We start from the raw sequence: 27,500 nt of genomic DNA on the forward strand, positions 1-27,500 counted from the left end.
CATACGTATTCATGGGCGAGGAAACCAGTGCGTGCACATGGGGACGCACGCCATCGCCCCTGAATGTGAAACCACTGCTGTCAAAGGCATTATGTCCAGGCCACGCAAAAATTACAGCCCAGCTAAAGCCCGAAAACCTGCTGTATCTAATAAGGCATCACAGACCATTGGCACTGGCTATTTTCAGGCCCTGCCGAGCTGGGCGAAGGCGTAAAAAAGTCAGGGGTGTGCTCCATTAACGCGCAACTGACCGTGAGTCCACGTATAAATCAAAACATGCGACGTTGGAAGCGTACGAGGCGCACCGCAAGCTTTAATTAAACGTTCGAGGTCCGTCTGTGCGAAGGGCAGAACCGCCCCGTGGTGGGATGCCGCATTTAGCCACGCGGGCGGCGGTGAGAAGCCCTTCCAGACGCGCCCGCCATCGGGCCAGTCTGCGCAGTGGCTCGTGACCAGCCAGCAGTGCACTTATTATGGGGCGGAGGAGAAGCCAGCTCCACCCACTGCCCCACCTCCCAAACCCCGCTGTCCCTCTGAAGCCATTTGCTCGCCGCACACAGAACGACCTTTTTGGGAGCAGCGGATGAATCTGAACGGAGCGGCATGGTGAAGGCAGAGGAGGAGTGCAGAGATGGAGGAGCAACCGGGTCAGGGGGGCCACGTCACCGCCGACCCTATTGGCACGGACAGCCGCCATCACTCACAGCAGCCGGGCAGGGGGCGGAGCAGACGTGGAGAGCGATAGACACCCGGGCGAGCGTGCGTCTCCGTTCAGGCCGCACTTACTCCCATTAACTCTGCCTCCTGCCTCACTTTGGCCCCTCAGAAATCGATGTCCTTGGAGCCCGACCCCGGGGAAAACGTGGCCCCTCCTGGCCCACCGCCGTCTCACCGCGGCCGGACGTCTGCCGTAAAGGCAACATGCATCTCCTACTCCCACACAGGGTTATTATGACCGGCCTGACATCCTCCCCGTCCAACTCCTCGACATTAGGAGCGTCCACCACTAATGGTGTTCAATCAGGTAATTAGAGAGATGCATCCCTAACAGCTGCTTGCTAATTAATCACTGATGTCTTCTGTTCGCTTTTTCCTCGGTAATGCGAGTGGAAAATAATGAAAAAATGTTTTCCCTTTTTTGAATTAGCTCAAAAGTCCCAGTTCCAAAAACTTAATTAACTAGTTGCCATAAGGCAGAAAAGCCACCTTAAAACGGAGGTGAAAATTGGAGAATGCAGTGGTCATCCATTATTTGATTAGAACACATGGACTAATAGAGACAGAAGAAGCAGAGAAAGGAGAAAGAACATGAGAGAGAGAGAGAGAGAGAGAGAGAGAAAGAGAGATTCAATAACTACATGTGGTCAAGTAATAAAACGTTCTACACTGAAAGAAAAGGGGAGGAGAGATTAGAGCTAGGGGAGGAGAGAGAGGATCTGGGCTCTGGCCATTAAAAATACTATTTTGAGATGTAAAAATAATTAAAGATTAATCATGGCACCGTGTGGAAAAGCCTCAAACTGGCCCTCCACAAACTAACAGAGGAAAAACAAACACAGCCTATCTGAGGAATCGGAACAAGCCAAACAACATAGGCCATAAAACTAGAATTCAAAACAAACACCAAAAGTCTTGACAGGAAAAAAAATTGACCTGCAGTAATTCTACCAGAACCCTGAAAGTTCTGGAGTTACAGCTAAGACTGTAAATAAAGGGTCGGGCTGGCAGGGAGAGGCTGGAGCTGGCAGGCTGTGGAGCTGCTGGATGGGTCTGGAGGTGGGGTATAGAGGTGGGGTCTGGAGGTGTGGTATAGAGGTGGGGTCTGGAGGTGTGGTATAGAGGTGGGGACTGGAGGTGTGGTATAGAGGTGGGGTCTGGAGGTGTGGTCTGGAGGTGGGGTATAGAGGTGGGGTCTGGAGGTGTGGTCTGGAGGTGGGGTATAGAGGTGGGGTCTGGAGGTGTGGTATAGAGGTGGGGTATAGAGGTGTGGTCTGGAGGTGTGGTATAGAGGTGGGTCTGGAGGTGTGGTATAGAGGTGGGGTCTGGAGGTGTGGTATAGAGGTGGGGTCTGGAGGTGTGGTCTGGAGGTGGGGTATAGAGGTGGGTCTGGAGGTGTGGTATAGAGGTGGGGTCTGGAGGTGTGGTATAGAGGTGGGGTCTGGAGGTGTGGTCTGGAGGTGGGGTATAGAGGTGGGGTCTGGAGGTGGGGTATAGAGGTGGGTCTGGAGGTGTGGTATAGAGGTGGGGTCTGGAGGTGTGGTATAGAGGTGGGGTCTGGAGGTGTGGTCTGGAGGTGGGGTATAGAGGTGGGGTCTGGAGGTGGGGACTGGAGGTGTGGTATAGAGGTGTGTTCTGGAGGTGTGGTATAGAGGTGGGGTCTGGAGGTGTGGTATAGAGGTGTGGTCTGGAGGTGGGGTATAGAGGTGGGGTCTGGAGGTGTGATATAGAGGTGGGGTCTGGAGGTGTGGTATAGAGGTGGGGTATAGAGGTGGGGTCTGGAGGTGGGGTATAGAGGTGTGGTCTGGAGGTGGGGTATAGAGGTGGGGTCTGGAGGTGTGGTATAGAGGTGGGGTCTGGAGGTGTGGTATAGAGGTGGGGTCTGGAGGTGTGGTATAGAGGTGGGGTCTGGAGGTGTGGTCTGGAGGTGGGGTATAGAGGTGGGGTCTGGAGGTGTGGTCTGGAGGTGGGGTATAGAGGTGGGGTCTGGAGGTGTGGTATAGAGGTGGGGACTGGAGGTGGGGTATAGAGGTGGGGTATAGAGGTGGGGTATAGAGGTGGGGTCTGGAGGTGGGGACTGGTATGGAGATGTGGTATGAAGGTGGGGTATGGAGGTGGGGTATGAAGGTGGGGTATGGAGGTGGGGTATGAAGGTGGGGTATGGAGGTGGGGTATGGAGGTGGGGTATGGAGGTGTGGTCTGGAGGTGGGGTATAGAGGTGGGGTCTGGAGGTGTGGTCTGGAGGTGGGGTATAGAGGTGGGGTCTGGAGGTGTGGTATAGAGGTGGGGTATAGAGGTGGGGACTGGAGGTGGGGTATAGAGGTGTGGTCTGGAGGTGTGGTATAGAGGTGGGTCTGGAGGTGTGGTATAGAGGTGGGGTCTGGAGGTGTGGTATAGAGGTGGGGTCTGGAGGTGTGGTATAGAGGTGGGGTCTGGAGGTGTGGTCTGGAGGTGGGGTATAGAGGTGGGGTCTGGAGGTGTGGTCTGGAGGTGGGGTATAGAGGTGGGGTCTGGAGGTGTGGTATAGAGGTGGGGTATAGAGGTGGGGTCTGGAGGTGTGGTCTGGAGGTGGGGTATAGAGGTGGGGTCTGGAGGTGTGGTATAGAGGTGGGGTCTGGAGGTGGGGTCTGGAGGTGGGGTATAGAGGTGTGGTCTGGAGGTGTGGTCTGGAGGTGGGGTATAGAGGTGGGGTCTGGAGGTGTGGTATAGAGGTGGGGTCTGGAGGTGTGGTCTGGAGGTGGGGTATAGAGGTGGGGTCTGGAGGTGTGGTCTGGAGGTGGGGTATAGAGGTGGGGTCTGGAGGTGTGGTATAGAGGTGGGGTATAGAGGTGGGGTATAGAGATGGGGTATAGAGGTGGGGTCTGGAGGTGGGGACTGGTATGGAGATGTGGTATGAAGGTGGGGTATGGAGGTGGGGTATGGAGGTGGGGTATGAAGGTGGGGTATGGAGGTGGGGTATGAAGGTGGGGTATGGAGGTGGGGTATGGAGATGGGGTATGGAGATTGACACCCATGCGCACACACTCAGATACACATTCTCCCACTATGCCACTCACAGCTAATAGCTTGAATTAGGCAAGTCTGCAGCCCACACAAGTCAGGAAGTCCTGCTCCCTCTTTCCCTCACTCACTCTCACATCTCTCACTTCAACTCCTCCTCACTCTCCTTAGCGCTCTCTCTCTCTCTCTCTCTCTCTCTCTCTCTCTCTCTCTCTCTACTCTGAATCTGGGAAAGGGAGATGCTATGTGGTCTACGATGTGATGCACTGAAGCACAGCTCACTCAGCAAGTCAAGTGAGAGGATCATGAGCAGACCGGGGACGAGACAGGACGCCACGACGAGCAGACCGGGGACGAGACAGGACGCCACGACGAGCAGACCGGGGACGAGACAGGACGCCATGAGTAACAAGACAACATGAGCAAACAGGGGACGACCCCTCCAACCATACATCAAACACACACACAGACATACAGACACACACACACTCACGCACGCACATGCAGACACACAGGGATATGCAGACACATAGGCACACACACACAGACATGCAGGCACCCCAGTTTTCCCCTTAAGCGTAGGGGGCAGTGCACAGAGACGTGGGTGGCCCCCCTCAGCCTAACGCCCCCCCTGGCCACCTGCACGTCTTTTCAATTAAAGCCAGCGATGTGCCCGTTCCCTGTGAAAACCTGCCGCGGCGGGACAGGACGCCGGGGGGTACGGGCTGTTGTCAGGGCTTTAATTGTGTCACTGCTGCCCTCTCCTCATACTGCGCAAACCTAATAAAGGGGAGTGAATCCAGCCCAGTGCCAAAGACGACCGGCCTCTCCTCTCTCATATAAACACGCTGGAGAGTGTGATTAGCACATGGGGGGGGGGGGGGGGGGGGGGTGGGGACAGGCAGGGAAGGTACACACAAGCTTCATGTCTCAGTGTGACGGTTTGCATGTTTCTGTTTGAGACCTGTCATAAGTGAAGGCCAGAGACATTTCTTGCTGCGCTGAAATACATTGTTCCCTGTGTGTGTGTGTGTGTGTGTGTGTGTGTGTGTGTGTGTGTGTGTGTGTGTGTGTGTGTAATACAGTGCTGTCATGCAGAACCAAAGGGATTTGGTGTGGCAGGTCAGGCAGACAGAAAGTGACAGCTCCTCTCTCTCACCACGGCAATCACGGTGCCTTCAAGTGTTAACTGTGTTAGTAGCACAGAGCCAGTTAGTGCACTGCCCGCCCAGAGCACAGAGAGAGAGAACAGCAGCCCCAAAAAACCAAACAGACAACGGCGGCCGTGTCAGATCAAACGCTTAAGCCCCGCTCCGAGTTCCTACCTTTCCTCAGCTGCACGGTGAATTTGCGGCCGACCTTTTTGCTGAGGCCCGTGGAGGCGGAGACAGGGGCGGGGCCTTGAGGGCGCTGGCCGGGCGGGCTGATGGAGGTCGGCAATGTGCCGTAAGCATCGCCCTGGTCCGGGCGAGGAGGCAGAGGCCGGTGGTTGAGGTTCTGGTGAGGGATGGTCTTGGACATTCTTTGAGGGGAGTAGTCGAGGCCTCCGACCACCAGGCTGTTCCTGTCCTCTGGTTTTGGGTCGGGGGTGAGCCGGCTGGGCCCAGAAGGTGGGGAGGGAGCGGGACCAGGACCGGGAATAGGAGCGGGAGAAGGAGCAGGAGGAGGAGCGAGGAGACGGCCGTGAGCAGACTGCAGACGTCGCTCGGCCTGTGAGAACTGTTCATACTGGACTTTCTTCGCTGCTGGTACCACGTGGAACAGAATGAGTGGAGAACGCATGGCCTGTTTGAACAGGTTCTGTGCTCTGCAGGAGAGAGAGAGAGAGAGAGATGAAATTGATACAATCAAATAAACAGTGACAGGCACGAAAAAACACATGCACACATGCGCACACACACACACACACACACACACACACACACACACACACACACACACACACATACACTCAAGAGTAATTAAATTAGGTGGCTGACATTTATGGCATACTGTATTTCTCTGGTACGGAAGACACTTGTCCAGAGCAGACGGACAGTTAAGGGGCGGGCCCCCAGAAAGGTCAGCGGGTCAGTACGGCTAATCGCTGGCTAATTGCACTTCTGCATCTGGAAACAAGGCTAATTCACAGATTACATTATCTGCCATTAACATAATCATAAAAGCCCTGGGGAGGGAGATAGGGACATGGCTCAGAGCCCCCGACGTGTGTAGACACATTGCAGAGCATCGTACAGGACCCAGTCCTCTAACAGCACCTGCAAACAGCACCGAGCGCTGAACCAGAGACTGCAGGAGAGGACGCCCCGCAACAACGAAAGTGACACGCACACGGTGGTGGTGGTGAGAGGTGGTGGTGGTGGGTGGTGGTGGTGGGTGGTGGTGGTGGGTGGTGGTGGTGGGAGGTGGTGGTGGTGGGAGGTGGTGGTGGGTGGTGGTGGTGGGTGGTGGTGGTGGGAGGTGGTGGTGGTGAGAGGTGGTGGTGGTGAGAGGTGGTGGGTGGTGGTGGTGGTGGGAGGTGGTGGGTGGTGGTGGTGGTGAGAGGTGGTGGTGGTGAGAGGTGGTGGTGGTGGGAGGTGGTGGTGGTGAGAGGTGGTGGTGGTGAGAGGTGGTGGGAGGTGGTGGTGGTGGGAGGTGGTGGTGGTAAGAGGTGGTGGTGAGAGGTGGTGGTGGTGGGTGGTGGTGGTGGTGAGAGGTGGTGGTGGTGAGAGGTGGTGGTGGGAGGTGGTGGTGGTGAGAGGTGGTGGTGGTGGGAGGGTGGTGGTGGTGGGAGGTGGTGGTGGTGTGAGGTGGTGGTGGTGGGAGGTGGTGGTGGTGAGAGGTGGTGGTGGGTGGTGGTGGGTGGTGGTGGTGAGAGGTGGTGGTGGTGAGAGGTGGTGGTGGTGGGAGGTGGTGGTGGTGGGAGGTGGTGGTGGGTGGTGGTGGTGGGTGGTGGTGGTGGGAGGTGGTGGTGGTGGGAGGTGGTGGTGGTAAGAGGTGGTGGTGAGAGGTGGTGGTGGTGGTGAGAGGTGGTGGTGGTGGGAGGTGGTGGTGGTGGGAGGTGGTGGTGGTGAGAGGTGGTGGTGGGTGGTGGTGGTGGGGGGAGGTGGTGGTGGGAGGTGGTGGTGGGAGGTGGTGGTGGTGAGAGGTGGTGGTGGTGGGAGGTGGTGGTGGGTGGTGGTGGTGGGGGGAGGTGGTGGTGGGAGGTGGTGGTGGTGAGAGGTGGTGGTGGGAGGTGGTGGTGGTGGGAGGTGGTGAGAGGTGGTGGTGGTGGGAGGTGGTGGTGGTGAGAGGTGGTGGTGGGAGGTGGTGGGAGGTGGTGGGAGGTGGTGGGTGGTGGGAGGTGGTGGTGGTGAGAGGTGGTGGTGGGTGGTGGTGGTGGGAGGTGGTGGTGGTGGGAGGTGGTGGTGGTGGGTGGTGGTGGTGGGAGGTGGTGGTGGTGGTGGGAGGTGGTGGGAGGTGGTGGTGGGGTGAGGGGAGTTGTAAAACTCTATATGCCCGATGGGCTCTAAGCGGCTTCTGCCACTGTAATAAGCTGTTCATTTAGATCAGTCTCCACATCTAGTGGTTCACACAGCCTCACTGAGGGACCCCTCTTCATTCTTATGCTAATTCACCCCTCCAAAATCAAGTAAACAGCAGTGTGTGTGTGTGTGTGTGTGTGTGTGTGTGTGTGTGTGTGTGTGTGTGTGTTAACGAGCAGAGCGGTGGAACGCAGCTAATCACGCAGCTCCCTGCTTCTGACTGAATAATAAACGACTCCATCATTGTATCATTACAGTGAGTTAGATTAAGCAGCACTAAATATTTATCCATGCAAAACAATTCAATAAGAGTAGAAGATCTCTCTGAATTACATCTCCACATGCCTCCCAGTCAGTGAGAGCAGGAGCTGACTGGGAGGGAGGGATGGAGAGAAAGAGAGAGAGAGAGAGAGAGAGAGACTGAAACAGAGTCATCTGTGATCTCTTGGATATCATCAGTGCCTCTGCTGGAGCCTATGGCCTTTCTGACGGCCTGAAACTACAGCACAGTTAGCCTGTGCGGCTGTAGCCTGTGCGGCTGTAGTCTGTGCTACTACTCTAGCATTACTGACAGATCCAGTCTGGGAAATGGACAGAGTGAATGATGAGGAAGATGAAAGATTCACATTTATCCGGAGAGCATAAAACTCTTTTTTTGAAAACCTGAAAGTGAAATATTGGAGTAATTAAAATGTGAGCACATGATTAGATCTTCAGTGAGTAAAAAAAAAAAACACTCCTCATTTAAAACCACAGTCATCTGTTGGGTCACCAGGGAAATTAACTGTGCATCACACTGTGTATCAATTAGTATTACACTACACTACTGCCCACATTAGGTCCCCTATAACACACCCTCTCACCCTCACCCAGACACTCCCTCTCACCCTCACTCTCCCTCACCCACACACACCCTCTCTCCCTCACCCAGAAACACCCTCTCACCCTCACTCTCCCTCACTCTCCCTCACTCAGAAACACCCACTCTCCCTCACCCACACACACCCTCTCTCCCTCATTCTCCCTCACCCACACACACCCTCTCTCCCTCATTCTCCCTCACCCACACACACCCTCTCTCCCTCACTCTCCCTCACCCAGAAACACCCTCTCACCCTCACTCTCCCTCACCCACACACACCCTTTCTCCCTCACTCTCCCTCACCCACACACACCCTCTCTCCCTCACTCTCCCTCACCCACACACACCCTCTCTCCCTCACTCTCCCTCACCCAGAAACACCCTCTCACCCTCACTCTCCCTCACCCACACACACCCTTTCTCCCTCACTCTCTCTCACCCACACACACCCTCTCTCCCTCATTCTCCCTCACCCACACACACCCTCTCTCCCTCACTCTCCCTCACCCAGAAACACCCTCTCACCCTCACTCTCCCTCACCCACACACACCCTCTCTCCCTCACTCTCCCTCACCCAGAAACACCCTCTCTCCCTCACTCTCCCTCACCCACACACACCCTCTCTCCCTCACTCTCTCTCACCCACACCCTCTCTCCCTCACCCAGACACACCCTCTCTCCCTCACTCTCCCTCACCTACACACACCCTCTCTCCCTCACTCTCTCTCACCCACACACACCCTCTCTCCCTCACTCTCCCTCACCTACACACACCCTCTCTCCCTCACTCTCTCTCACCCACACACACCCTCTCTCCCTCACTCTCCCTCACCCACACACACCCTCTCTCCCTCACTCTCCCTCACCCACACACCCTCTCTCCCTCACTCTCCCTCACCCAGACACACCCTCTCTCCCTCACCCACACACACCCTCTCTCCCTCACTCTCCCTCACCTACACACACCCTCTCTCCCTCACTCTCCCTCACCCACACACACCCTCTCTCCCTCATTCTCCCTCACCCACACACCCTCTCTCCCTCACTCTCCCTCACCCACACACACCCTCTCTCCCTCACTCTCTCTCACGCAGACACACCCTCTCTCCCTCACTCTCTCTCACCTACACACACCCTCTCTCCCTCACTCTCCCTCACTCTCCCTCACCCACACCCTCTCTCCCTCACCCACACACACCCTCTCTCCCTCACTCTCCCTCACCCAGACACACCCTCTCTCCCTCTCTCTCTCTCACGCAGACACACCCTCTCTCCCTCACTCTCTCTCACCTACACACACCCTCTCTCCCTCACTCTCCCTCACTCTCCCTCACCCACACCCTCTCTCCCTCACCCACACACACCCTCTCTCCCTCACTCTCCCTCACCTACACACACCCTCTCTCCCTCACTCTCCCTCACCTACACACACCCTCTCTCCCTCACTGTCTCTCACCCACACACACCCTCTCTCCCTCACTCTCTCTCACCCACACACACCCTCTCTCCCTCACTCTCCCTCACCTACACACACCCTCTCTCCCTCACTCTCCCTCACCCACACACGCCCTCTCTCCCTCACTCTCCCTCACCCACACACACCCTCTCTCCCTCACTCTCCCTCACCCACACCCTCTCTCCCTCACCCAGACACACCCTCTCTCCCTCACTCTCTCTCACCCACACACACCCTCTCTCCCTCACTCTCCCTCACCCACACACACCCTCTCTCCCTCACTCTCCCTCACCCACACACACCCTCTTTCCCTCACTCTCCCTCACCCAGACACACCCTCTCTCCCTCACTCTCCCTCACCCAGACACACCCTCTCTCCCTCTCTCTCTCTCACGCAGACACACCCTCTCTCCCTCACTCTCTCTCACCCAGACACACCCTCTCTCTCTCACTCTCTCTCACCCAGACACACCCTCTCTCCCTCTCTCTCTCTCACGCAGACACACCCTCTCTCCCTCACTCTCCCTCACCCACACACACCCTCTTTCCCTCACTCTCCCTCACCCAGACACACCCTCTCTCCCTCACTCTCCCTCACCCAGACACACCCTCTCTCCCTCACTCTCTCTCACCCAGACACACCCTCTCTCCCTCACTCTCTCTCACCCACACACACCCTCTCTCCCTCACTCTCCCTCACCTACACACACCCTCTCTCCCTCACTCTCTCTCACCCACACACATCCTCTCTCCCTCACTCTGTCTCACCTACACACACCCTCTCTCCCTCATTCTCCCTCACCCAGAAACACCCTCTCTCCCTCACCCAGACACACCCTCTCTCCCTCACCCAGACACACCCTCTCTCCCTCACCCAGACACACCCTCTCTCCCTAATTCATCTTCTCTCTGGGGCCACTGTAGACGTCTTTCAGGACTGTGCCACCATGCCATCGCAGTGCCAGACCAGTGACGGCACCAGGAGGGAATAAGAGGTATAATAGGACCCAGAGGACGCCTCGCATGTCCCAGCCCACAGCAGTGCCAGTCCTACCTGACTCAGCACTTTTGTGTCCCACAACTCCACTAGTAACTCAGTTTGTTACATAATCGTCATACGTTTCTGACACAGACGCCCAAGAAGGATGAAGAGTTTTGGACACAGGCATCTCTTCCTGTACATATCAGCACTGCTGCATATAAAAACTTCAACCTCAAATGAAGACACAATACATACATAAGCAAAATGCAGAGTGAGCATACATAAATCAGCCCGCGTTCGTCTCCTCACAGCATTGGACACTCTGATAACCTGGACGTTAAAACTTGTTTTTAAACCTTGTAGCACAGAAAGAGCAGGACCCCATTCCTGACATACATGTCAAGAACGGGCGCGTGTGAACATGATTTAAAATGACAACAATGGGGACACTGTAACATTATCATTAATAAATAATATGCACGTTAGTATGGAAACATCATTTATTAATGTGCATATGTGCTTGATGGAGAGAGAGAGAGAGAGAGAGAGAGAGAGAGAGAAACAGTTAATTGAAAGAAGTGCAGTGCATTTTGGGAAATGAAGTTCACCCATAAGTCGATATTAGGAGGCAGATACAGGCCCTGCTGTGTGTGTGTGTGTGTGTGTGTGTGTGTGTGTGTGTGTGTGTGTGTGTGTCAGTGCTCCACTCGACTGCCATTACAGAGACCTAACAAGGCAGACTGAACTCCACACACAGCAGAGCACCTCACGTCTCAGTGACAGCATTACCCCCACACTCCCTCTAAACAGCTGTGAATGTGAATAGAGACAGTGAGACCTAGAGTGTGTGTGAGACAGGGAGAGGGAAAGTGTGTGTGTGTGTGTGTGTGTGTGTGTGTGTGTGTGTGTGTGTGTGTGTGTGTGTGTGTGTGTGTGTGTGTGTGTGTGTGTGTGAGTGAGTGAGTGTGTGTGTGTGTGACAGGGAGAGGGAAAGGGTGTGTGTGTGTGTGTGTGTGTGTGTGTGTGTGTGTGACAGGGAGAGGGAAAGGGTGTGTGTGTGTGTGTGTGTGTGTGTGTGTGTGTGTGTGTGTGTGTGTGTGTGTGTGTGTGTGTGTGTGTGACAGGGAAAGGGTGTGTGTGTGTGTGTGTGTGTGTGTGTGTGTGTGTGTGTGTGTGTGTGTGACAGGGAGAGGGAAAGGGTGTGTGTGTGTGTGTGTGTGTGTGTGTGTGTGTGTGTGTGTGTGTGTGTGTGTGTGTGTGTGTGTGTGTGTGTGTGAGAGAGAGAGAGAGAGAGAGAGAGAGAGAGCACATGCGATGGCTAGGACAACATCTCTGATTGCTGGACTGTTCAGATATGTGGACCTGAAAGAAAGGAGGGAGCTGAAAGACAAGCAGAGGGGAGGGAGGGAGGGAGGTTCAGAGAACAGCCCCAGAGCTGAAAGACAAGCAGAGGGGAGGGAGGGAGGGAGGTTCAGAGAACAGCCCCAGAGCTGAAAGACAAGCAGAGGGGAGGGAGGGAGGGAGGTTGGGGAGAATGCTCCCCTGACTCCCGCTGGAGAGGAGGCTTACTGTTCGAATCGGAGGTTGCGCAGGTCATCGTTATTAATGCGGACGATGCAGTCGTTCTCCTGGAAGAGAGCCTCGCGGTGCGACTTGCCCCCCTGCTCCAGACGCTTCACCAGCAGACCCAGCGTCCTGCAAGAGTCACAGCACACGTCACACACGTCTGCCTCCGCCCCCATCTGGGTGAGAGTGGGCCAGGAGAGTCTCGCCCAGCACACACACACGCACACACATACACACACGATCCCAGACACGCTACAACACACAGAACTGAAACCAAAAGGGACAGTAAGCACACTTAAGCAATGGTCTGCTTGAGTTCAACACGCTGGACTGCACTGTGCTGAAAATCGCTAAGCAAGCTAATTGCTAGCAGGGAACTGGACGTTTTACTAGTAAGGGGGCAAATGAGCTGTGGAGGTGATATTCCTCCGTGACTAAGGCTTACACTGCGGCCAGAGTTGCAAATGTTACTAAGCAACTGACAGCACAGCCTTTACACATCAAAACTGACTTTAGAAACTTGAGCTGAGGTTTGACATCTAGAACTTTTTGGGGCTGTTCTCAGAAGTGCTGCGGTGTCACACTGGCGGACGTGTGTTGTGAAGGGCACCGTCACGCATAATCCACAAACCCCTGAGATTCAATCATCTCCAGACGGCGGAATCGTGCCGTCACATTTGACAGGCTTAAAACGCACGCAGAAGGAGGCAGGTTGGAGAAGACAGGACAGAAACACGCCTGTCGCATCAGCATTCACTCACCGCACTCAACCTTTCCCTTCAAACAGAGCAAATAAATAAATCACACGCTCTTCTGAGGCATGTTTGTAGTGCGCGCGCGTGTGTGTGTAGTGTGTGTGTGTGTGTGTGTGTGTGTGTGTGTGTGGATGTGGGAGTGTGTGTGTGGATGCGTGTGTGCAAGTGAAAGATCTGATGACCTTACGAAGAGCAAAACTCAGCCTGACTTTCAAAGCGGCTGTTAAGACCTGGACACCATATATGCTCACAATAGCTAGAGGGGAAGAGAGAGAGAGAGAGAGAGAGAGAGAGAGAGAGAGAGAGAGAGAGAGAGAGAGAGAGAGAGAGAGAGGGAGAAAGAGGGAGAAAGAGAGAGAGAGAGAGAAAGAGGGAATGAGAGACAGAGAGAGAGAGAGAGAGAAAGGGAGGGAGGGAGAGAGTGTGTGAGAGGAAGTGAGAGAGACACTTTTCTTTAACCATTACTTGGGTAAAGACTCATCTTCACCATTTTTTCCCCAAAATTGTCCCGTTATTAGTAGACAGAAAAACATAACGTTGGAAACATTCACCAAGGAGATGCTCTTCTGTTGGAACTGCGCCCCGACACATTACCCAGAGGTTTGATTAGAAGCGTGCGGTTAAAGTGTGCAGGCGCGTTTCGCCCGCTGGGCTGGGGAATTTCCGCAGCCCAAAATGAACGACGTGTTGGTAAACAGGAACGACAAGCGGGAATTCTGCCCTAGACTTCAAAGTGAGAAACTCGGATCAGCCCGGAAAGCGTGAAACCGCATGTGAAGCTTGTCACTAAATAATAGTGTTAAAAACGTGATACTCTCCCACCGTATAAGCCCTCCCCTCATCCCAGCATGCAGTGCAACACACCACAGGTCAGACCCGTTCTCCTGCTGCAGACGCTTGGGTTTGTCCGCGGCCGGTGAGTCAAACGCTGGAGCATCGGGGAAACGTCGTGCTGAGAGAGGTAGCGTCTGTGTGCTTTATCTTCATAACCTAGACCTTCTGTCTGACCAGGAGGCCATGCCCCCGGCTCCCCGCACTGATCAAGAACCGGTCTCCTTCATTATTCACAAGCCATTAATGCTTCATTGACTGTGACTGAGCAGGTCTGGGATCAGCTCTGATGAGCTCCTCCGCCCTCGCACCGTCTGAATCCCATTTGGCTTCTTCCTGCTTTGTTCCAGCACCGGCGATGAAACCCGAGGGCGGGATGATGTGCGGGTGCGGGGGCGTCCCGACTGCGGGACAGAGCCCCAGGCGCTACGAGACACAGCGGCGGGACTCGCTGGAGGAGCAGCCTCTTCATCATCCGCTGAACAGCCGCAGAACCGCCTGGCGCTTGAGGGATGGCCCAGAATGCTTAGCGAGAAGGAGACCACCTGTTCTCCTCCACTGACTTTAATTGAATAATAATGCAATCAAAATCCATTTATGCACCAGAATTACACCGCCGGCTTGTTTACAGTTCATACTGGTCACGGGACGAGATCTCATTATTGGAATAATGCATTCACAAGTCTTTGAGTGTGTGTGAACGTGTGTGTGTGTGTGCGTGTGTGTGTGTGTGTGTGTGTGTGTGTGTGTGTGTGTGTGTGTGTGTGTGTGTGTGTGAGCGTGAGAATGTGTGCATGTGTGCATAAATGTGTGAGTGTGTGTGCACACGTGCGTCCAAATTCATGTGCATGTGATTCAACAGTGGATGCATAATTCAAGTTGCAGAATCACGACGGCCACCGTCTTAGGACTAGGCTGGCGCCCTGTGGCCCTGTGGCCCTGCTGCCCTGTGGCCCTGTGGCCCTGCTGCCCTGTGGCCCTGTGGCCCTGCTGCCCTGTGGCCCTGCTGCCCTGTGGCCCTGCTGCCCTGCGGCCCTGTGGCCCTGCTGCCCTGTGGCCCTGTGGCCCTGTGGCCCTGCTGCCCTGTGGCCCTGCGGCCCTGTGGCCCTGCTGCCCTGTGGCCCTGCGGCCCTGTGGCCCTGTGGCCCTGTGGCCCTGCTGCCCTGTGGCCCTGTGGCCCTGCTGCCCTGTGGCCCTGTGGCCCTGTGGCCCTGCTGCCCTGTGTCTCCGCACTAATGAGCACCCGCACGCTGATGAAGCCATTAGGAGCAGGACACACACACCCAGTGCTGCACAGCCATCACCGCTGCTCCTCACGGACGCTCCCGCCCTTCACGGGAGTGGGAGGCGCGAAAGATCGTCTGGAACACTGCTGAGAACTTTGGGCCAAGGAGCGAGCACATGTGGGCACTGGGGAGTGGCGCCTGCTGCGTTACTGAACTTGTGGTTACGTTTAAATCCCCACAGGAGTACCGACTGGCGGGAGCCTCTGGCATGACCCATATTATTAAAACTAAATGAAAAGATGAAATATTGCTTATGAAATATTACATTTCTGCCCCATCAACACATTTGTTGTTTTTGTTATTTTTTTGTTCTTGTTTTTTTTTTTTTTTGTGCATGTCAGTTTCTGTCTGCATCAGAAAAGGGCAATAAATATTTATGACTTCTACAACACATTGGGCTAATCCTTTTATGGACCTTATCCTGTCCACCTGATGCCGAGACACACGCCCTTCATTCATTAGAGAATGTCCTCCGCTTGCCCAACCTTGGGCCGAGCCAACTCCAGAGTGGGCCACTGTTAGTGTCGGAGATGAGCTTTTATCCTGATTGGGTAGAGCGCTTTAGCTTGATTGGCCTGGCCGCAGTGCGGTCCCACCTTCCACCCGCCCGTAACGCTGGAGGACATTCAGGGCCGTGCCTCCTGTGTTGGGGCCCCTGTTCATAGGGGCCCAGCCCCCAAAGCTGCCTAGCCGGCTCCGCCCGGGGCCGGCCTGTGTTTATTATCCGCCCTGGGAGGGAGCCACGGAGAGATAGCACCTGTACGTCAGCAGTGTATTTCAGCAAAGACCTCCAGGGGGAGGGGAAAGAGCTCCGTGGTACTGTGGGAGGAAAGCAGGCGTGTGATAAGACACGCCACGAAGAGACAACCTGAGGAACAAAGTCCATCGAGGGAAGCTAGAAGAGAGGGGGGGGAGGAGAGACAGTCCGAGGTGAAGGAGAGGAAGAAGGGAGGAGAAAGAGAAGGAGCAGAGGGAAGGTCAAGCACACAATGGAGTGGAGGGGCTAACGAGCTTGCACTCCTAAGGCCAAACGAGGAGCGATGAGAGACAGGCGTGGAGGAGGAGGAGGTGGAGGTGGAGGCTCCGCCCATGCTAACAGGCTAATCGCTAGCGCTGAGGACATTTACCTGCGGTCTCTGGAGCTGAATGGCACCACGTGGATCCCGAGGGGCCCGCCGCCGTTGGACACCTCAACCGGCTCCAGCATGTCCCTGCAGGAGCACAGCGGGGGAGGTGTGGGGGGGTTGGGGGAGGAGAGGGAGAAATAAATCACAAACACAGCCACACAGAGGCAGACTGACCACGGGAAACGGTGGTGAACGCTAGATCCTAGCGGGCTCTTCCAGTGGGTGGGAGGCAGGAGGCCACCAGCAGGGATCTCCTTCTGCAGGGGGGCCATCTATAATCCCACCACCATTAAGACACATGGGTCGATGGAGGACCCAAATAGACACCTCAATTAAGTGATTAGATCAGATTGAGGCCTGCGGGGAGAGAGGTGGGGGCGTGTGTGTGAGATGCCGGAAGCAGGCACAGGCAACCCGGGCCCAGTTCCAGAAAACGCCACGCAGACAGGCTGAAGGCGATATACAGTGTTGCTGTGGCGCTCCAGCCAATCAAAACCACTTTTACGGGCCTGTCCCCTCTGCGGGCAGCAGGGGACGGAAGGTCCCAGAGGGACCGCAGGACAGATCAGAGCAGGCTGGGCGCATAGTCAGGCTGTGTGCTGGGCTGGGGCGGCAGCTCACTCGATGGAGATGGAGTCCCCGCTGGAGTCGGCCCGGCCCACTGGCTCTATCCGTCCCGGCCTGCCGTCCTCTCTCCTCCTCACCTCCCCCTCTTCCTCCTGCAGAGAAGAACATAAAACACAGAGCGGATGAGTGGACTTCTGGCTGAATCACAGACCGAAGTTCTGCGTCTGTCTCTCCTTCCCACTGTAATGTAATTCAGTAGCAGAGGAGAGGGATGGCTTGGTTTTTTAAATCAGCCAGAGTATTGGGCTGGTCCTGACGGTGCGGTGATACAGCAGTGTGCCTGTGAAAAGATGCCTGTGATCGATTCCTCATACCCAATCAATAAGCCCGGGGTCAGCAGGGCCTCTGCCTGCAGCTAATCAGATAAGGCGAGGGTGACTCACCCAAGAACATCCCTACCTTCCATTCTCCATCACATCCACCCATCTCCCACTCCATCTCCCTCTCCCTCCACCTCCGAGCCCATGTTGTTCGCGGCAGCACAGGCAGACGTGCAGACCAAAACGTCACGGCTCAAGTTCATGTCAAATCCTGCCCGCCTACCCCCCTATCAAACAACTTACAATCACACCAGATTTTACTCTGGTACTCGCGACAGAGAGGGACTTAATGGCGGCCGCAATCAAAGGCGCCTTTAATGGAGAAACATCTGCGTTTCAGCGGCCGAATTCTCCCTCGTTCGAGCCCTTGACAGAGGATCATTTCCGAGGCCAAGTGACTTTCGAGATGCAGATCGAGCACGCGCGCCGGTTTGTTAGCCGCGGATATTAATATTCCGTCGGCCTCACCCTTAACCTTCGCCTCTCGCTGAAATGTCAAGCACAGCTAAATAAGCGTTCCGCCATCTTTATATGGAAATGCATTCAGCCTTTTCAGACAATTACCCTCCACCAATTGCGCGCTACTGCCTGGAGAGGCTGTCTGGCGTGCGTTGTCTTAGTCCGGGTCTCTGGCGCTCTGTGGTTCTTTTGTTGAAGAGGTTAAAAAAAAAAGAGGTCATGAAAATTTCATCAGACAAACTGAGAAAAGACAGGGGGCATCCAGAAGCACTGCCTGTGAAAGTGAGTCCATCACCTCTGTCTCCACACCGCCCCCTACTGGCAGGGCTTTAATTACATGTCACCCAAACATTAATTTATATGAAAAACTGCATAAACAACAAGATTTGTTCCTACAACAACTGCTTATGCAAACCTGTTGGTTAATTTCAATTCAGACACCAAACATGGAACAAATCAATCACCTCATTCAACACAAGTGAACCGCTGATTTAAATTACGGGCGTATGTATAAGCGTAAAGCTGACCCGACACAAATGACCCAGAGGGGGTTTCTATATTCTATGGAGACAGACAGACATGAGGCTGTAAATATATATTAAGAAAACAGACACAATGAGGAGAAGCAAAGGTCATGTGTGTGGGTGGGGGCGTGGGGAGGGGGCTAGGCAGAGCTCCCCCCACGGGGGGCGGGGTTTGCGGCCAGCACGCTGCGATTGGCCAGCAGTGGTGATGGCGGTAGCGGTGAGGACAGCAGGAGAGGAGCCAAACTACCTTCCATTCATCACCGCTGACACAGACAAGTCATTAACTCCAATAACAGAGGCTGCTTAAGGCATCAGGGGAGAGAAAGAGAGACGGACAGATAGGGAGAGAGAAAAAGAAGATATTCAGCTTCATTGTGTGAAGTAAAAACATTATGTGACATGAATGGACCCTTAGTGAAGTGTCTCTATTTGGCTGTAAAATGGTCAGTGTCGGTATTAGAGAAGAGCCAAGGAGTGGATTAAAGGAGGTGCGGGAGGTGGGGGTGGTTAGGGGGGGATTGGTGTATCAAAGAGCCCTTGTGATGGGGCTTCCATCAGGGCTTTTGAAGGTTAGCCCCGGTAGTCAGACAGGGGCACGCATGGCTCCTGTCACAAAGTCCCTCACACGCAATGAACTGGCTCTCTGCCTCTGTCACCAAAGGTACTAAGTCAGCCAGAAGATGGGAGTGTGTATGTGAAAGAGAAAGAAAGAGAAATAGAGAGAGAAAGTCAGAGAGAGACATAATGGCTGGCAGCCATTCTATTGTCCAGATCTGTCCACCTGCCAAAGCAGAGGCACTTAGCCAAAGAGCCACGCTAGCACGGGTGAAAGGGCCGTTCATCATCTCCCCCGAGCCCTGCTGGGTCCTGCCTGTCCCCACCCCGTGAGAGGAGAGGTCATTCCCAGCACCGTCCCCACGAGGACAGCTTCACTCCACACTCCACCTTCACTCGCAGAGTCCTTCACCGCCAGCGCAAGGGTGTCAGTGGGGCACATTTGCTGACACATTCTGTGTTGTGTGTGTGTGTATGTGTGTGTGAGTCTCTCAGATCTGTGCTAGGTCCAGGAGCCACTAAGCCCTGTAGTGTCACAAAGTCAGACGTTATGAGGATGCTGACCAGACAGGCAGTGTGTTCGATTACTGAGCCCAGCAGGAGAGCAGCAGGCGAGCAAACAGAAGGACACGGACGGGCGGACGGACACAGAACCAGTGACCCGTCTCCAGGGCCATAGTAAGAGAAGACGCCCCCCCCCACCACCCTACACCTGTCCTTCTCCAGTTAGAGGCAACACAAGGTAGGTGTGAGGATCGAAGCACTTCCTGACCTTCACAACACCCAGAGCACACCAGAGACACCCCGCGCTAACAGCAGAGGAAGGCAGGCACTAAAGCTGTGGGGGGAGGAGCAAGTGTGCAGGGGCAGGGGTCACGTAAGTCAAGAGGTAGGGGCGGGGTCACGTAAGTCAAGAGGTAACATTTACTCCCTGAACAGCAGCACCGAACAACAACACAATACGTTAACACCACGTTCAGCAACGGTAAGGCCGGCCAGAATGACTGCTCTTTATCTACAGGGATCTAACTGCAGTCAGCACTTGGCCAGTATCTTAAGATCATTAGACTAACACAGACCTCTGGAACTCCCCATCCAAACTGACTCCAGAACCTGTTTTTGCATTCAACATAAAGTCAGCACATTGGCCATAGAATAACAGAAGGAAGGAGAGGGACCTGGTGCAAACGTCTCACACAATGACTGCTGAAATATTTACAAAGAGCTTAGTCACGTTTGGCACTAAAAATATGAAGTGGTAATTACCTCAGCCACCCACAAAGCCCTGAAATAACCAAATGAATCAATTCACTCCTCCGTGTAGAGCAGAGGGAGCAACCGCACAGCAGCAAAAGGCTGACAAAATATTTACGTTTGTAATAAGGAAAAAAAAATCCAAAACAAAAAATTTTTTTGGAAAATTTGAATTGAATTAAAAACATTTTTGCAGTGCAAAGTTTTTGTAATAGGAACATATTTTTTCCTATTTTTCGAGTTTTGTCAGTATGACAGTTGTGGATCATTACATATAAACATGGATCATATCGTAATAACATTATTCATGTAAAATGTGCACACATTACTGTACACACAAAAGCGAATTTTATTCACATAGTGATTTTTGAATTTGATGATGATCTTGTATGTCTGCTTTACATTTTTGCAAAATTGGTCTTTCCAGATATGCATGTCAAGCACTGACAGTAGATGTGGGTCCTTCTAAACAGGCCCAGAGGTTACGGTCAGGCCTGTTGGGTTATACCTGCCCCCTGGTGCTGTATATCTCCCTGTTGTTAGGTTATATCTGCCCCCTGGTGCTGTATATCTCCCTGTTGTTAGGTTATATCTGCCCCCTGGTGCTGTATATCTCCCTGTTGTTAGGTTATATCTGCCCCCTGGTGCTGTATATCTCCCTGTTGTTAGGTCATATCTGCCCCCTGGTGCTGTATATCTCCCTGTTGTTAGGTCATATCTGCCCCCTGGTGCTGTATATCTCCCTGTTGTTAGGTCATATCTGCCCCCTGGTGCTGCATATCTACACACCCGCTGTCTTGTTATATCTGTCCAGCGGTGCTCTGTCATCATGTTAGCTGCTGGGACATGGCCCAGTCCAGATGGGTTTGTCTGAAGATCATTCTCAGAAAGGACGGAAGGCAGTGTGTCAAAGAGCGAACGCTTGTGGTCACAATCACACAGCTGACCTTGATGACCTCAGCAGCACAATAAATAAAGCCATACGCACATATGCACCACCCACCCCCCCCCGAACAGATATGATATCATGGTCAGCGTAAATGGATGACATATTATAGTATAAATACGAAACAGTGTTTGCTTTTGTTTATTTACCAGCATTTCAGATCAAAACAAAAACCCTTATTCGAAATCGATAGCGGATCATGGCATGATACGGTTAGTTAGGGACTTTGGCTCCAGCATCTCCAGATCAAAGGTGCGGAACAGCAGCACTGTGTGTCTTCTGAGCCAGGAGGTCTTCTACATCAGTTCCTCGTTACGGGGCAGAAACACTGGGCCTGCTTCGTAGTGCACATGCCAGACATCGGGGCTCGGCCGTAAGAGAATATTTAGATCTTGCTAAACAGCTTCCCGAAGCGTCCAGCTGAAGATCTAAAGGGAGGGAGACGTCAAGGCTCCATGCTGTAAGCCATGTCCAGCCCCAATGGAGTTGGGGTCTTCTGTTCTCAACAAAGAGCCATTATAATATAGCTGTCCCACAGAGGCCAAACTCCATTATCCCAATTAAAGCTTTACGGGGGAAAGGCTGATTCGATTGGACTTGACTGGTAGCCTCATCTTAACCCTTTACTCCCATACACTCGCATTTGAAGTCCTCTATTTTGATGGCCCTATTACGGCAGTCAATGTATCACACTGGTCAGCATTTCTACGACACTTATTTGCATTTATGTTGGACAAACGCATGTTAAAAGGGCCTGAACTCAGACTAAAGTCATTAGTGGACACTGAGATGACCCGACTAATCCAATCAAGATGCATGGATACTGTTTGACTGCGGTTTGGTTTGTCCTGGACGGGGAAAGGCATGAAGGAAGACACCCTTTTAACCTGGGTGAGACACGTATCATTTCCACCGTCACAGGATGATAACAGGCAAAATGTCTGCTTGTCCTGCACAACGTCTCAGATCACTCTCTATCACAGCTCTGTGGCTCTGGCCGCTGACGGAATGTCTCGTCAGCTTATTCCTTATCATGCGATAGCTTGTCTCACATCACAGAAGGGCTGGATGATAAGCACACATCGGGTTAATGCAGGATCAGCGTATGAACTGCTCCTAAAGATACTGTGAAAATCTCAATGTTCTAATTTAATTTGACAGGATCCATAAAAGCAGGCGCTCGGGTGTAACCAAGTTCTCTCTTTTTCTTTCCCCAGTGAACCTGCCCTCTGACACACAAAAGTACGCCTCACCCCATCACCCCTCACCCTGCACACCGCGCTCATAGGGCTGGATCAACGGCTACGTCTCACGGGCCACTATGACTCAACAGCTGCCTGGGAGCGAGACCAGAAGACGGCTTCCCGGCCGCAGATGAAGGAGAACACTCCTATTCTGGCAAGCTCTAAGTGTGTGTGTGTGTGTGTGTGTGTGTGTTTCTGCACATGTGTGTGTTTGTGCGTGTGTGTTTCTGCACACGTGTGTTTCTCCACACATACATACACATACGTGTGCTTCCAAACAGCATGGGCTTGTTCTCATATATCTGCTCACATGTTCATTATGTACCAAGCAACAAGACTGACTCAGTACTCAACACGCTCAAACTACACAAGGAACCGGGCTGCCCCAGTGTAAGGTCACCATTTTTGTGTTCACTTAACAATGTTAATGAGTAAAACATGTGAGAGTGAAATCTAAAGGTGGGCTACAGCAAGAATCCTGTCTTCAGGGTCACTGAACAGCTAGACCTTTTCACACAGGTTCCTGAAGGCCACACGCCCCTCTCCCCTTCTGAAGCTTCTGACTGCACCTCCACACACTCATACTCGCTTGGCTCTAATGAGCCCAGACACGACACCCCTTAAATCTGTCTGCATTTCACTTTTTAAGACACTGCTAATGGTGTATAAAAGTTAGCCCGTGACGTGAATTACTTTAAGCAAATTAAAGCCAAACAGGTTTTTAATGCTATTAGGTAAATGAAATCAGATATGTGAGCTGGTCACATTTGTCCAGATGGAGTGGTTGGAGAAGGGACGTAGGGGTGTGGAGCAGCATTGCTAAGCAGGACTTCAGGCCTGGTTCTGCCCCGCCCCCCCCTCCCTTCGGCCTCAGTCAATGAAATGCATCTGTGGCGAATACATCATCTGTCAAGTGAGATTTCATACGAGTGCAAGCTTATCTATCAATGCCAGAGCACGCTTTGGTGGGGCTGCTGTATCGTTAAATTGCACTTTAATTAAATTAGGCCAGCTAATTATGAGGGTTTAAATCAATCACTTAGTCAATAACAAAAACCTAAAGCTGGCCGTGCCTAAAACTCCCGGGCTCTCATCAATAACCACAGACAGGAACGCTCTCTCATACTACACAGAGCTTTGAGAGGGTATGAATTATTGAAAATCAAGTTACCACAATTTGCTTTTGTTCAAGGCCACTCTGACATGATTCCCCGACAGCGGTGTGTGTGTGTGTGTGTGTGTGTGGGGAGGGGGGCAGTTGGGGTGATACGGGAGAGGCTGTAGCTTCACTTCACATGCTGGGAAGTCTCAGGCGTTTGGTTTGGCTTGTTTGATCGTCTCTAAAACACATTCTTCCGCTTGGAAGGAGCTCTGCGTATTTTCACAAATCATACAAAGGGAGGAAGGCTGAGAGAGAAGGCGGGACAGCGTCGGGGGAGGGGGAGGGAGGCCTCGTTTGTGGCCACCTACACTCATTTAACGCTTCACTGATCACTTACTAGTTGCTCATATCCTCTGATAAAAGCAAACATTAAGTAAAATACAACTACCAGACATCCACCCTTCCACAACACCATACAGCCCCCCCCCACTTTTTTTTTTACACAGTGAGAAAGATGAAAAGAAAGTGGAGCTGTAACATATCTTCAGCTGAGCATTAAATGAGCTTATGGTTGCTTTTCTGCAATTAATCATCATTTAGAGGTGATTAAGGAGGAGGATAATCTCTCTGTCCTTCTGAATGGAGCGATTAATCTACCTTTAAGCTATGAAGGTCACTGAGCTTGTGTGTGATTACACTTGGACACAAACCCACAAAAGCAGAAAGGCACAAAACAGAAGAAAAAACCAATGGGCTAAACTTCCATCTCCAAAATTAAACGTCAGGATATTGCATGACTTACATGGTACTTTGCCACACATACTTATTTAATTATATCTTGTTTTGAATGTTTTCACTTTACTACTGGAACAACGAATGACCTTTATGTTTGGTTGACTACTGCAATAGAAGGGAGAGGCTGTAATCTCCATGTCCATGAGGTCCACAATAGTGAGAGAGATCCACGTTCAGACGTTAGTGAGAGAGGTCCACGTCCAGACGTTAGTGAGAGAGAGGTCCACTTCTAGACATTAGAGTGGTGCATGTTCAGACGTTAGTGAGAGTGGTCCACGTTCAGACGTTTGTGAGAGATGTCCACGTTCAGACGTTAGTGAGAGAGGTCCACGTTCAGACATTAGTGAGAGAGGTCCACGTTCAGACATTAGTGAGAGAGGTCCACTTCCAGACGTTTGTGAGAGATGTCCAGATGTTAGTGAGAGAGGTCCATGTTCAGACATTTGTGAGAGGCCCATGACCAACATACCTTATGGGTTAATTTTCTTAACTCGTCACAGCTGCCAGTGGCCTGATCTGGAACACAGCTCTGAGCTTTGAAGAGGCTGCCATTTAGCTGTTAGAGGCAGACATTTATGCTTTAGATGCAGAAATGTATGTTTTAGAGGTAGACGTTTAGCTGTTAGAGGCAGACGTTTAGGTGTTAGAGGCAGACGTTTAGCTGGTAGAGGTAGACGTTTAGCTGTTATAGGCAGAAGTTTAGCTGTTAGAGGTAGACGTTTAGCTGTTATAGGCAGACGTTTAGCTGTTATAGGCAGACGTTTAGCTGTTAGAGGCAGACGTTTAGCTGTTAGAGGCAGACGTTTAGCTGTTAGAGGCAGACGTTTAGCTGTTATAGGCAGACGTTTAGCTGTTAGAAGTAGACGTTTAGCTGTTAGAGGTAGACGTTTAGCTGTTATAGGCAGACGTTTAGCTGTTAGAGGTAGACGTTTAGCTGTTATAGGCAGACGTTTAGCTGTTATGGGCAGATGTTTAGCTGTTTGAGGTAGACGTTTAGCTGTTAGAGGTAGACGTTTAGCTGTTAGAGGTAGGTTAGGTGTGCACATGGTGTGAGTGTAGTCGGGCAAGAAGTGCCAAAAGATCCTTACATCTTTTTCATTCTTATTTACGCAGACATGAGGTGTTTGTGTGTGTGTGTATGTGTGTGTGTGTGTGTGTATGTGCATGTGCATACGTGTGTGTCCATGCATGCGTGCGTGCATACTGAGTACTGGACCTTAGAATTCCTACAGGATGCTGAAACCAATTTTCAAATTATTCTTACGAAACATAAGTAATAACTCCACGGAATGTTTCCAATTTCCTCAAATAACTATACTTAAGTTTAAAATCCACATCAAAGACTCTGTGAGTGGCTTCATATGTCTAAACCCCCAAAACATCTTCTAGACACATTAGTACACCATACTGAACTGTTAAAAAGGACATTTTAGCTCCTTTCAATATGCAGGGAAGCCACACACATGCTGTCCCCTCTGTGAACCTCCTCAGACAAAACCTGCCTGGCAGGAGCCGTCTGTCGTCCGGGCACCTGCGGGACACAGAACGGGACCCTTCCCACGCTGCACCGCGGCCACAGTTGGACGGCCCGCGGCGGTCGTCGACACGATGTGGGACCGGCGTCAATCACACGGGTCAGCGTATACTTGGGACATTCCTATGCCGCCTGGAGGACAGCCAGGACGGGTTCACTTTGTTTCCCCACCACACAATACAACACAGAGCCGCCGTTCACACTCAAGAAGCACGTTGACCCACAGCGGAGACCTACAGCAGCTAGAGAGACGCCAGCGAGCACGGGAACAATAACAGGAAGGCAGGGAGAGGAACGGCCTGTCGCTACAAGCACTTTAGCTTCGGGGAATAAACACGGATCATTCCCCTTCCGGCCTAGTGCCGGTTCTGGACATGGCCCGGGCTCCAAGCTCTCAATGTGGTATCATTTATCACACAGCACCACCTTACTACTTAATAACAACCCTGGTCACCACAACAGACCTACTCAGTATTACTAAATTAAGTCATATTCAGTACTAATCTAACAACCCTAGCCAGTAGTACAGACCTACTTCAGAATCGAGACTGTAAGTATATAATATGTATGCATTTAAGTCATGCATTTTCCTATATATGCAAGGCCAGAAGACTACATACAGACAGGTCAGTGGGACTGCAGGCAGACAGGTCAGTGTGAATAAACAGACAGGGGATCCAGACTGCATGAGGCCAGCGTTGCCGGACTGCACTTCAAAGGACACACTGGCCCACCACGTGGCACCGCCACCTGCAGTCAGGGATTTGTGGGGGATTCCGATTCCCACGAAAACGGCCCCTTTTCCTGCCCTTCCTTTACAGAACTGCTTCTCTGCCTGTGAGAGCGACACCAGCCGTTCCCAGCGCCGCCGATCCAGTGCCCTGGCTTTACTTCACCACTCATGCAAACGTAATAGGCCTCCCTCCATGAATGGGCTTCTCACTTGGAGAGGGGACGGTGGTCTCCTCCTAACCCCCCCAACCCTCCTGCTCCTCACATTCCTAGAGCAGCGTGAATAGCAGCATACAGTAATGGTCCCAATAAACACAGAGCGAGAATCCCATAAGCCCCACAGAGCCAGCCGCTGAACTCGGGCCTGAGCGGAGATGCGTGCGCGAGAACAGAGACCCACACACTGGCGGATAACAAAACAAAGAAGAAGGTGGTGGAAGAAACATCAAATAAATATTCAGCAAAAATGAATTATTCAGTGAGTTTGGGAAGTGTATACTGTGAGTCTCTGGAGTCTGTTTTCCACCTCACTGGGAGGCTGTCAGGCAAATAAACGATGTTTAAGCATTTAGCCTAATAGGTGTGGAGGAATAAGAACTCGTTAGCTTTCTGAACGTGCGCTAGTCTGTGTTTTCGGATGCCATGTGTGGCCAGCATTGCACATCCTTTCTCCGACCCATGGATACTGACTACTTAATTGCTTGCAGGTGTGTATCACTCAACCACGGAAAGAGAAAAGAGAGAGAGAGGGAGGGAGGGGAGAGAGAGAGAGAGAGGGGGGGGGAGGAGGATGGAGTCTGTTGCAAACCTGAGGACTGCTCTTCAGGCATGGTCAACTCCACTGTTCTGTCAACAAAGGAGGACAAACTCTCTAATCCATGTACAGAAGCAACAGGAAAAGTCTAGCATTTGACCCCCCACCCCCCCCCCCCACACACACACACACACACACACACCCACGTCAACACACACCCACACAGCCAGAACCACACCCACGTCAGCACACACCCACACAGCCGGAACCACACCCACGTCAACACACACCCACACAGTGGGAACCACACCCACGTCAACACATACCCACACAGCGGGAACCACACCCATGTCAACACACACCCACACAGCGGGAACCACACCCATGTCAACACACACCCACACACACACACACACACACCCATGTCAACACACAGACACTGCTCGTTGTCACGTAGCTTGGTGTACACTTGGTGTAATGTGATCTGTAAATAACTGCAACTTCACACCTTCTGCTGTGGCCGCCTTGTTTTAGACTCCTGAGCACTGTGAGATTTCACTCCAAC

The 27,500-nt window shown here is 52.6% G+C and overlaps 1 protein-coding gene across 1 annotated transcript in view; it reads right to left on the reverse strand.

The window, feature by feature from the left end:
* Positions 1-27,500, reverse strand: part of LOC143504333 (partitioning defective 3 homolog) — a gene marked incomplete at its 3' end in the record, with an annotated part of 110,530 nt that overhangs the window by 51,331 nt on the left and 31,699 nt on the right. The window contains exons 7-10 of the mRNA XM_076995880.1: positions 16,708-16,805; positions 16,087-16,170; positions 12,091-12,216; positions 5,043-5,524 (exon numbers count right to left, since the gene is read on the reverse strand). Coding sequence (XP_076851995.1) covers positions 5,043-5,524; positions 12,091-12,216; positions 16,087-16,170; positions 16,708-16,805 — 790 coding nt within the window. The remainder of the gene's footprint in view (positions 1-5,042; positions 5,525-12,090; positions 12,217-16,086; positions 16,171-16,707; positions 16,806-27,500) is intronic.

The sequence above is a fragment of the Brachyhypopomus gauderio genome, unplaced genomic scaffold (genome assembly GCF_052324685.1).
Source record: "Brachyhypopomus gauderio isolate BG-103 unplaced genomic scaffold, BGAUD_0.2 sc262, whole genome shotgun sequence".
In the NCBI taxonomy this organism is placed as follows: Eukaryota; Metazoa; Chordata; class Actinopteri; order Gymnotiformes; family Hypopomidae; genus Brachyhypopomus; species Brachyhypopomus gauderio.